General features: G+C 45.9%; 1 protein-coding gene across 1 annotated transcript in view; it reads left to right on the forward strand.

The window, feature by feature from the left end:
- The window catches only part of LOC138579581 (uncharacterized), a 250,662-nt gene that overhangs the window by 90,995 nt on the left and 146,893 nt on the right, over nt 1–12,774 (forward strand). Inside the window, exon 3 of the mRNA XM_069649853.1 lies at nt 7,458–7,523. Coding sequence (XP_069505954.1) covers nt 7,458–7,523 — 66 coding nt within the window. The remainder of the gene's footprint in view (nt 1–7,457; nt 7,524–12,774) is intronic.

Below are 12,774 nucleotides of genomic sequence, written 5' to 3' on the forward strand. Positions count from 1 at the left end.
AGGGAGGCCCAAACCTTATTGGAGATTTGGACCCTGAGGACCATCCTGAGCTGCAGTCTTTACTGGCAGAAGGTGGGCCTAGCAGGGCAGCTTTCCGTAAGGGGCAAAGAGAATGTCCAACTCTGGAAGGTCTCCGCCACCAGGCAGCTTCTCAAGCTGATGGGCAAGAGCCTGGGAAGTATAGGTTGCACTGGGAAGATGGCCTCTTCTACAGTGAACCAACTGAGTCTGAACCTGGAGACTACAAACGCCTTGTAGTCCCACAAGAGAACAGACAACAGTTCTTACAACTAGCCCATGAGATACCTTTGGCTGGTCACTTGAGTTTCAAGAAGACCAAGGAAAGGCTCTCACTCTACTTTTATTGGTCAAGGATGGGGGCTGAAGTAGATAGATATTGTAAGAGCTGCCATACCTGCCAGACCTCTGGTAAGGTTGGTTCCAAGAATGTGGCACCTTTAGTGCCTCTCCCAGTTGTGGGAGTCCCATTTGAGAGGGTAGGGATTGACATTGTTGGTCCCCTTGATCCTCCAACCTCCTTAGGCAACAGGTTTATACTTGTTGTAGTAGACCATGCTACTAGGTACCCTGAGGCAATTCCTATGAGGACTGTTACAGCTCCAGCTGTGGCTAAGGCCCTCCTTGGTATTTTTACCAGGGTTGGGTTTCCTAAGGAAGTAATCTCTGACAGGGGGTCAAACTTTATGTCCCACTACATGAAAGCCATGTGGAAAACCTGTGGAGTTACTTACAAGTTCTCAACAGCATACCACCCTCAGACAAACGGGTTGGTTGAAAGGTTTAACAGAACCATGAAGAGCATGATAGGTGCTTTAGAGGAACCCCTTAAGAAAAAGTGGGACCTTCTACTGCCATGCCTTCTCTTTGCTTATAGAGAAGTCCCTCAGGAGGGAGTAGGTTATTCTCCCTTTGAGCTTCTCTATGGCCATCCGGTCAGAGGTCCATTGGCCCTGATTAAGGAGGGGTTGGAAGGTGCTCCTCCCCTCAAGCCAGTCAGAGTGACTGACTATGTGATAGGTCTCCGGAGGAGAATGTCACACATGATGGCAGAAGCAAGTGACAACTTGAAAGCTGGTCAAGCTCTGGTCAAACATTGGCATGACCAGAAGGCTAACATGGTTGAGTTTACTCAAGACCAGCTAGTTCTAGTTATGCTCCCAACAAGGTAGAGGGCCTTGCAAGACAAGTGGATGGGACCCTTCAAGATTGTGGGAAAACTTGGAGAGGTCAACTATCTGGTGGATCTGGGCAGACCCAGGGAAGCTCCTAGAGTCTTCCACACCAACAGACTAAAAGCATACATCTCCAGACCTGACGTAGGAGCCTTGCTTCTAGCTTCAGCTGCAGAGGAAGAAGAGAGTGAATCTCTCCCTGATCTCCTCAGAGGTGTGCCTTTAGATGAAAAAGTCGAAGGAGTCAATCTCTCTTCAGACCTGACACCTGAGCAACAAGAGGAGTGCAAATCTATGTTAAATCAGTTTGCCTCCCTGTTCTCACTGTCACCAGGCTTGACCCCTTGGGGCCAGCATGATATACTCACTGGTGACTGTCTGCCAGTCAAAAGCAGAGGATACAGAATGTCAGAACACATCAGAACCCACATCAAAGGAGAGGTCAAGAAGATGCTTGATCTCGGGGTAATAGAGCCCTCTACTAGTCCATGGTCTAGCCCAGTTGTGTTAGTACCAAAGGCAGGATCCAAAGATTTGAGATTCTGTGTGGACTATAGGGCTCTAAATGCAGTCACCAAGACTGATGCCCACCCTTTGCCCAGGACAGATGAGTTGGTGGATAAACTTGGCGCAGCCAAGTACCTCAGCACATTTGACCTTACGTCTGGCTATTGGCAAATAGCCCTGACAGACCATGCCAAGGAGAAGACTGCATTTTCAACCCCAGTTGGCTTGTACCAGTTTAAGGTCATGCCTTTTGGATTAAAAAATGCACCTGCCACATTCCAAAGGATGGTGAACCAAGTTCTGGCTGGGATGGAAGATTTCTGCATGGCATACTTGGATGACATTGCAGTCTTCAGCCACTCCTGGGAGGAACATGTGAACCACCTAGGACATGTGTTGCAGGCTCTGGAACAGGCCCATTTGACAATCAAAGCCAGTAAGTGCCAGATTGGTCAAAGTAAAGTGGTCTACCTTGGACATGAGGTAGGAGGTGGAGAAATAAGGCCTTTGCTCAGCAAGATTGAAGCTGTGCAAAATTGGACAACACCAACTACTCAAACCCAGGTGAGAGCCTTCCTAGGCCTCACTGGGTATTACAGGAATTTCATTGAGAACTATGGGACCATAGCTTCTCCACTGAATGTAATCTCCTCTCCTAAATTCCCTAAAAAGGTAAAATGGAATGAGGAGTGCAATCAGGCCTTTGAAAAACTGAAGAGAGCTCTTTGCCAAGCTCCAGTATTGAGAGCTCCTGACTACCACCAAACTTTCATTGTACAAACTGATGCTTCCAATGTAGGTATAAGTGCAGTTCTAAGCCAACTGGATGAGAAGGGTAGGGAGCACCCCATTTGCTTCATCAGTAGAACACTGAAGGATCCTGAGACAAGGTGGGCAACAATCGAAAGAGAATGCTTTGCTATTGTGTGGGCACAGAAGAAGTTTAGGCCATACTTGTATGGTTCTACTTTTGTTATTCAGACTGACCACCAACCCTTGAGATGGTTAATGCAAATGAAAGGGGAAAATCCAAAACTATTGAGATGGTCAATCTGCCTGCAAGGGTTTGATTTCACCATTGAGCACAGGTCAGGGTGTCACCATCAAAATGCTGATGGACTCTCTAGGATGTATATCATCGACTAGAGGTATGAGGTTCACCCAAGAGTGGATTAAATCCTCCTGTCCTTTAGTCTGGGGGGGGCGAGTGTTAGGGAGAATTCTCTGATTAGGCTGAATTTCCCTACCTAGTGAGTCCCCCAGCAGCTTTGCTGGATTTCTGGGGTTTCTTTTTTTCTCCTGCCAAGAGTGAGACTCTTTTACCCTCACTCTTGGGCATGTTGAAGTGTGTTTTATTGGTTAAACCTTGTGTTGAATGGGCTATGGGGTCTTTTACTCCACAGGGCCTCATGTATTTTTGTGATGTGGGTTACACAGCACCCTCTGTGCAGTGACCCAGGGGTGTCCTAGGGACTCCCCAACATAGACTCCATACCCTGGGACTGACTACTGTCTCCCAGGGCATGTAAATTCACCAAAGACTTTGCTAGTCTTGAATCCTGAACAGAACCAGTACAAACCATCATATTGTGGACGTACTGGCTGGGGCAATTCGATTGCCCCAGGTTCTGTTAGTCGAGGGGGCACGTCTCCGTCCCCCCTGATCGAGTTTTGGCTGGTGGCAGTGGAAACTACTTTTTATATTCGACCGCGAATATTTCCCTATGGGATTTCCCATTGTTTTAGGCTAACACATTTAATTATTTACTTACGGTAGCCTTAAACATACCGCCGGTTTATATATTTATTATTATAACTCCGGTTGGGATTTTTTGCCAAAACTTGATTCTAAAATGGCGTTGGCGTTCGCCTCTGTAACTCTGACCCAAAGTGGAGCCCTTTGTTCCACTTTTGGCGGGCTTCTCCACAGAAGCCCTCCAAAGTGGTGCCACTCTGTCTGGGGTACTTAGAAGGGGTGGAGGGGGATTTAGGCACCCTGGACTGAGTTACCTTGGTAACTCAAGTCGCACTCCGTCCTGATTGGCCCAAGTGGTGAGCCGGCCGGCTCACCACTTAGCATGTTTGAGTGACAGCTAGGCTGGGTGAATGGGGGTTTGCTGCATAAAAGCAGGGCTTTGGGGACTGGAACTTCAGAAGTCGCCACAGGACCAAGAATCCGACGAGGGAAGAGCTGAGCCGACCTGCTTCGATGACACCACCAGGTGGAGCCCTGCTGAACCGTCTCACCACTTTTCCCAACGACCGAGGAGAACTCTTAACGGAGTGGCTCCTTCCCTTGACTGGTGGGGACAACCAGTTTTCACCTTCTTTTCCCTTCTTCGAGGTATCTCGTGGCCGCCTTGCCCGTGCCAAGCACCCCGGCAACCGGAATACCACCCTTTTACCCCAAACCGCGAAAGTCGGTACAACCCTTTAACCGGAGGACTCCGCGGTTGGTTTCTTCCCGGGCAGTGCAACGACCTTCTTCTTCTGCTCTTCAGCGAGATTTTCTTCTCCCCTGACCGACGTCGAGCCTTGCTGCCACTGCCTGGAACAACTGCCACCGCTGGAGGATCCTTTCCGCTTAAGGTACCGTGTTCCGCCTGGCTTCCCTTGCCACCGACTGTACGGGGTAGATTTAGCCCCCGGCTTTCGAACCTGGGAGTGCCTGGGACACTCTGGCTAAACTTTCTAAGCCACTCTAAACTCTTTCTAACTCTTTGCAAGACTTTGAATCTCTAATAACAGTGTGATCTTGGGCACATTTTCGCTCCGGCTGCTCTAAGAGTGGGCCCTGCCTAGTGACTTTTGCTCACCTGTGACATTGTGCTTCTTTGAGCCTATTGCAAGTGTTCTGGACCTTAGAGTGGTGTGTTTAACCTATTTCTGCTTTTTCTATCCCTTCCTTGAATCTACTAGAGTGTCATCTAACGTTAAGCATTCACCTCTGTTTGAATTATGTGGTGTTAACCTAGAGTTGTCTAGATAGGAGAAGGGTTGAAACTGCTTTCATTATAACTGTGTTTGAAGTGTTTTTACTATATTTTGCTAGAGTGTTTTCAACTTATATGTGTTTAATAAATAAATAACTATATACTTTTGAAACCAAGCTCTGGTCAGTGTTTGCTTGTGCTATTGTGTTTGAGTACCTATTGTGTATACTTTGCATACTGCCTAACTCTTCTTGAGGGAAGTCTGACTGCTCAGCCACAGCTACTAGGTAAATCTGGGTGGTGCGGACTTCTACCAAGTGGGTTTACTGCTATACCTGTAGTCTTAAATCTTTTGCAGTGTTCCCCAAGGGAACTGCACAGGTTTCTGCCTAACAGTCTCCTAACACGTAGTGCAGGACCAGAAACCAAGGCCTATTCATAAGGCCCCAGAGCAAGATAGCAATGTACTTTCATTCCCTTTAAAGTTTTGAGGAAGAGAACAGTCAGCAAGGTCAACTGCAGAAAAGAAGCCTTGGCTTAGAACCTATTTTATGAGAGATGATTAGGCTAATTAGCTATGAAAGGCAGTTGTCTGATGTTGTTTCCCTGAACCTGGGTTTCGGTGCTTATGTGCTGCTAACGAGCCGAATGTCCAAGGTTGAAAAAGAGTGCCAACCAATCTTGAGGGCCTTTGTGGTGATGGATTATACATTGTTGCAGAAGCCGATTTGCTGCTGGTATTATGCTATTATCTACATTTGACGTAGTTAGAGGGTGTTTAAGGCATGGCTGCCAGGTAAGGGGCAGCCAGTGATTGTATACTATAGGTATATATGTTCTTTTAACCAATTCCCCGCCTGATGGGTTTTACTCTTTGCCATGTAGGATGACAACACAGCTGATGTACATCCAAGTATAAAGCCTTTTGCTTAATGGAAATGTGTCGAGAGTGTGTGAGCTACAATCTGTTTGGTCACCAGGGTTTCCCACTTTTTTAAACTGAGAATAAGTAGGATTTTGCCATATTCCTTGAGTCTGTCTGGTTATTTGGGCCTGAGATCATTTATTTGGTAATTCCATTCGGTACTTGGAATGCTCCAGGTGCTACTGCACAACCACATCAAATAGTTGCTGAATGTTAGATACATTGAAGGATCCATTTCCAAGTCGAGGAATATGTATGTTCTCTTTGAATACATATTGGCACATTTTCTAGACTGTTATGAGATTTGACTAATTATACCGGTCCTCTTCATTGTAAGTGCATATATGCCCAATGTGTGTTAGTCTTCCAATTCATGCTATTGCTTCATCCCGTTTACATTATTTTTACTTTTCTTCAAAATGTTTGACATCACATTTGTCTTTTACTGCGTTTTATTTTAAAACAATGTTTCCTTATGCATATTTATACTGACGATAACATGTGTCCTGAAAAAGATCTGTTTATTATGTATTGTTGGTTGAAACATTTCCAACGTATTTGGAGTGTTTAACTTTGTCTACACTATAAACTGATGCCCTTATAATTGTAGCACCATTAATGACTGGCATTGTTCTGCACAAGAAAAGATAACAATAATCATAGTTTCTCTATTTTACCCATTATCTGTATCTGTGTGGCTGTTCTATGATGTCGTTTAATGTTGTCTGACTTCTTGTGAACTTTTATAACATTCACCTTTTGCGCCAAGCTCTAACCTATGTTCCCTTAGCAGATTGTGCGGCGATGGTCGGTGCATTGGTTAATTCCAACCTTGACTAATGCAATAGACTGCTAGCTGGAGCACCGAACAATCAGATATATCACCTTCAAAAAGCACAAAATGCAGGAGTGAGACTGGTTTTGATGTAGCCAAGAACGCTCACACGTCTGCTCTCTGCCGATCATTACACTGATTGGCGGTGGAAGACCGGATGAAATTTAAAATTGGCTGCTTGGTCTACAAATGTCTGCGTGAGATGGCACCAGTTTATCTGATAAATAAATTGAAACAGTATCAACCTACTGGGACCTTAGTTCTGAGGACGAACACCTTCTTGTCTTGCTTAGGATGAAATGTAGCTAGATCAAGAGGAGACCAGTGTTTTTCAGTGACTGGACCCAGACTATGGAATAGTCTCCCACTAAGTCTGAGAAAGACCAACTTGAATTTGTTGATGAGTTTTAGAGCAGGCCTAAAAACCTATTCCTTTACGTAAATTTAATGATTGTGGCTTTCTGTTCAGTTTCTGTTTGCTCTGACACTATCCAGTTGGGCTGTTGCCCTGCTCCGTCTTCTTCGTTGAATTTCTAACATCTGCGCCAGGATACAATTTAGTTTGTTGTGCGCGCAGTACAAATGTTTCAAATTCAAATTCAACTGCTGCATCAGTGCATGAAGTTAAGCTAATGCAGGTTTTTCAAATGTTAACTAAAGTTTTTTTTTGTAATAAATGGTGTTACTGTTTTACCAAAATGTGTGTATGAGAAAAATAAGTGTGATTTCTGCCACTGGAAGTAAATCATAAATTACAGAATAATGAGGTAGAGTTAGGTCATTGTAACATTATTGTAAGAAGAATGATTACACTTGTGTAAACACCCTGAAGTAAATTATTAAAGTTGGGAAGGCCGCTGTGGCTCAGAACAAAACTCAATTTCCAAAACATTGCTTTAATGGTCATCAAGAGATGTTTTTGCCTATGTCAAGAACCTTGAATCATTTTCTGGAAAGCCTCTTCTAATTAATGTGATACCCACATATTAAGTCACAATTTTACTCTCATGGAAATTGTTCATAAAATATGACATCTTCATCCTTGGTTCCTCTTATCTTTGCAGCAACACATGTTCATGGACAAGGGGGATGGAAACAAATGTGCACTGGATGAAATATTACCTGTTGTGGTAAGAAAAATAATTGAACTTAATATAACCACTTCTATCTATATATATAAAAGTGAACATGTGTTTGTTTGTGATGGGATTTGTAGCAAAGCTGTTCTCCTTATACAATTCCAGACCGTTTCACCAATCTGCACCAAATTCTGCATAGCTGTCTTTTAGGACCCTCCGAACAATAGCGTCTACATAACATTTGAACACACCACCCCTTTCCCTGGATTTCAGCAAAAGTCAAAATATATTAGTGGGGTTGTGGAAAACCATGGTTCCTTATACAATTCCACACCGTTTCACCAATCAGCGCCACATTTTGCATAGTTACCTGTTAGGATCCTCCAGACATTACTGGGTACATGACATTTGGACACCCCATCCCATTTCTCGGACTTTAGCACAATTCAAAATTTGTTTTTGGCTTGGCAAACCATTGTTCCTTATCCAATTTCATAGTGTTTCACCAATCTGCACCACATTTTGCCCAATTACCTGTTAGAATCATCTGAACATTACTGGGTACATGGCATTTGCAGAACCCATCCCATTCCCCAGATTTCAGCACAAGTAAATATGTGTGGGTTTGTGGCTTGGCAAAGCATTGTTCCTTATACAATTCCACACCATTTCACCAATCTGCACCACGTTTTGCATATTTACCTGTTTGGACACTCCAAACATCACTGGCTGCATGACATTTGGACACCCTACCCCTTTCTCTGGATTTCAGCGCCTTTACACATGAGACAGTTGCCTGAAATCGGCAAAACATCAATGTGGTCATAGAAGGACCGGTCTCGAAGCGAGGAACGAAATTTGAGGTCCAGGCCCTAGGATGCACGGTTTGTAAGATATTTGCATTGGAATGCACTATAACAAACTGCACCATGCCAGGATGAGGTGACAGGTGGAGGGAGAGCACAGAATGTCCCAGTATTCAGCACTACACCAACTCTCTCCTCCCCCCAAGGTCTGCTCTGGGGTATGTCATCCATCTAAACACGCCCATTCTCAGTGAAGTTTCCTTCAGGGTGCAAAGCACATCAAGTGATTATCGAATCGGAACAGTGGCTTACAGGATCAGTGTTATCATGTATGTCTTCAGAACCCGTTCATGGAATGTGTACTTCTGCTAGTTGAAGAATACTTGTCAGTGTTTCTTTATCTGTTACGTAGCTGGTCAGTGTACGTATCTACTGCAGACTACATTTTAACACAAGTGAGTGAGTCAATGTTCATAAAATGGGCATTCTATGAAGCACATTATTGATGTCTGGTAGGTACTGGGTATGTTAATATGTAGTTCATGACTGGCTGTTAATGCATGATTGACAGTATTAGAAGTTTAACACAAAAGTGGTGGGAAGGACCCCGCTGAGAGTGGGTATTCAATCGGTGCTGGAAGCATTGAGCAACACATTTATTAAGGGGATGGGGCAGGGTGGGCAGACAGCTAAATCAGTAGGACAAGCTAAAGTAAAGGGGTTCTCCACAACTGGTTTTCATTTTGTTCTCTTTCAACAGGGGATATGTTGCTTACAATGTAACTGTTGTGAGAAACTTCTGGGCTATAGGTTGCTTTCCTCTTGCAAAGTCAAGCCATCCAGGGGAAAAGGGGCTGGGAGATGACCAGTTAGCACGTTCCTTCCTCCTCAGTCTTGTCAACCATTTCCCACTCATTCAATGTTCAATCATTCAGATGTAAAGGAAAATAATAGTACAGTAGCCTTTAAGTTTTCCAAAAAAGAAACTTCATGGGAAAGAGGAAAAATACTGAATATTTAGTGAAGAAAAAAAGGTTTGCCAAATATGCCCCTCTAGCTTTGTATGTCTGTGGGAGATACTGCTTCAGATGGAGATGATGACTCCAAAGAAGGGAGGCTTTAGTTATGTTTATGGAACAATACCTGTAAAAACTGTTCATCTGCCAAAAATTAAAAGGAAGTCAACTGTTCTTGCCAAAATGATACATAAATCCAAGAGTTATGTTATTTTATTTGGCTGTCAAGATGGGGATTATTATGAGTCTCACGGTAAAACGCTGATAATTACTAGCACGCACACCCCTCTGTCAGAAACGGTAAAACCGGAAAGCCGGAATCACTGGTGTCAGCAGCTATCCAACAGTTTTATCGGCAGATTTGTGCTGGTAATAACGATACCGGTACCCAAGCTGCTGGAATTGCTTGTGCCAGAAATAGCGTCACTGCCGGAATGGGAAGCTCACAGGCAGCCATCTTTAAAACTCAATACACTTTGAATCCCCCACTTCCAACTGCCATTCACTGCTACAGGAGGTGCCAACCATGTCGGGAAGGCAGATGAAATGAGTCCCTGACATCCGCCTGTACAAATCCAAAATCCCTGAGGCCGAGTTGATTGCACTGGCAGACACTGTGGTGCAGCACTCCAAGGCACACTTTGAGGCTGGCCACATAAAGACCAGCTGGAAAGACAGACTGCCATAATGCAAGAATTGATTGCGAGGGTGACAGCTTTGGTGACTGCCCACCACATGAAGAGGGACTGACGGAAGTGCTGAGATGATCTGAGTCTGAGGGTCCGGAACCTCATCTCCCAGCACAAGAGGGAGACGGCTGTCACAGGAGGAGGGACAGTGGCATCCCACCACCTCATGCCCTGGGAGGAGACATGCAACTCCATCCTGCACATGGAGGGCATTGAGGGGGTTGAGAAAGGATAGACAGGATTGGGACCCAAGGCAAAGGTGATAAGTACAATAAACCGCATGTAAATTCTCATTTTGCGTCCAAATACGTGAGGCCCAACACATGCCAATCGCAGCAAATGGGTGGATCACACACACATACATGCCGGGGGATGTAGGTAGACATAGCCATGCACAAGCACTGTAACAAAAATGTACAGCCCCACATATGAACACATGAGAAACACCCATGAGTGCCAAAGAAGTCCATGACATAAATCATTGGCCCACTGCATTCACACAAAAAGTCACGTTGGCATGCAATGGGCAATCTGCATTCTGACCACCTGCACCTAGGAGCACACATTTATTTATTTATATAGTGCTATTCGTTTGCAAGCATCAGGGCGCTAACATATAGACAGTTGGTACAAAACACATAATCACGGGACGATTTGCTCAAGTATGTGGTTGGGGTCTTTGTCTTAGGCCCAAGATCCCAAAAAGGCCACATGAACAGAACAGGACACAAAGAATGTTGGATGACTTGTATGCAATCCCGAAGACATGGCTCCTAGATGACTAACAGATCACATCCCAACAGGCCCACAGTCTATGGACAGTGATGGAGCTTGTCCGTCGACATCTGCAGCCAGACCGGCAATGTCCACACCCCCTGCCAGCAAGCCCAGTTAGAAGGCAGGACCATCAGCGCCACAACTTCTGCATCAGCCGCACCACCATCAGCCACATCGGCTGGCCACTATCACCACCCACCACTGCACCAGTGCAAGTGGCACATCAGTGGCCCCACCATCAGTTAGCAGGGAGACACAAGAGCCCTAAGAGCTACTCTGGCAGGCCTGGCCAGGCCACACTTCTGTGCATCCTATGCTGCTACCCCTCCTGTGCCCTCAACACCACCACCAGCATTGCAGCCACCAGTCCATTGGTGCAGGGTCATGAACACTGATCAGGAGGAGGACAACAACATATCCTACCCCTATGCTTGTTACAGTCCTGGCCCACAGGACAGCCCTCCACCATTGCCACTCCCCAGCATCCGATCACTATACGCATGCCTGCGTGCCATTGAACACAGGCATTCGGAACTCTCCACCATAGCACGCAAGCATCTCAATGAGATGTGCTTGAAGCAGGAATGCATGCAGTGGTCCGGCTGCAGGATTGCCAGGTCCCTCAGACATGCCACTGCCACCCTCATCTCCCTTGCCCAAAGATTGCATGAGGGCAATGAGATGGCCGCCGTCACAGCAGAGGCTGTCAATTGACCCTGCAGCACATGCAGGGACAGGGATCAGACCTACCAAGCTCCATCACCACCACAGAGTGCTCCCAGTCTTGAACCCTTCTGCGCCACTCTCAATGACACCAGTCATCATCGAGCAGGCAACTGTAGAACACTAGCAGAGTTCATCATTTGATGTGTGGGGAGAGTTGGGGGTGGGGGTGTTTGGTGAGCGGGTGTGTCGGGAGGGATGGTGTTTGGGGTAGGGGTGTGTGTTGAGAGGGTGGGGGAAAGGTGAGCCTTTGGGGAGCGGGGGTGTGTGGGTTTGTAGATATTTGGGGAGGGTGGGGGGAGAGGCTGGTTGGTGTTGGCAATAATCACATCACAATTCAAAACATTTTGCTGGAAGCAATAACAGGACATTCCTTTTATCAAACAAGTGCTTACTGTGATGGTGCATGATATTTACAAGAGTGCAAGGGGTGTGCAGAGTGGATGGTAAACTCAAGCAAAGTTCTGAAGTAGTTCTTGCTGAGCCATGCACCCATCCCTGGGCTCCATGCTCTCAGTGTGCACATGCATGGGACCAGCTGGTGCTACATCATCATCCTCTGGGGGAGACATGTCTATATCTGGGAGCAGGGGTATATTGCACCTGACACAGATGTTATGCAACATTGCACAGGCCATGTGTATCTGTCCAACCTTATCTGGCCTGATTCATCAGTGCACCCTCAAACATCTGAATCGAGCCTTCCAGGGGTTGATGGTCTGCTCAATGGCCACCTTGGTCCTCACTTGGGCCTTGTTATATGCCATTTCCTCCGGTATCTGGGGATTCCTCAGAGAGGTTATCAGACACGGAAGCAGTGGGTATCCAGAGTCACCTACCTGGGGGAAAAGACATAGGTGTGACTCATAATTCCTGGCAGTGGCAGAGCCTGTGACGTGGCATCTCAATGGTGAATCTGAGCATGCATGTTCCATTTGACATTGTGCCACACTTTCATGTTCCAGTCCTTGCATGCATATTGCAATGCCATGGGGGTTGTCCAGTCTGACATGAAAATACTTGCTCCTAGCTCACGGCCAACACACATTACATTTTGATATCTGACTGTGAGGGTGCCATGTCATGAGGGGGGTGGTCTGGGCTTGTGCATTGCCACCATGCATGGTACCTGATGGGAGTCTGAGTCATATGTGCAGGTGGTATGTGTGGCATTCATGATGGTGTGTGTCATTACTTGTGAGAAACATGCATGCCAGGTCTGATGGCAAGGTATTTACTCTCAGTAGTTGTTAAGCAGTGTCTCACCCCATGTATGAGTGTGTCAATCGGT

The sequence above is a fragment of the Ambystoma mexicanum genome, chromosome 3p (genome assembly GCF_040938575.1).
Source record: "Ambystoma mexicanum isolate Mex_15411 chromosome 3p, UKY_AmexF1_1, whole genome shotgun sequence".
In the NCBI taxonomy this organism is placed as follows: Eukaryota; Metazoa; Chordata; class Amphibia; order Caudata; family Ambystomatidae; genus Ambystoma; species Ambystoma mexicanum.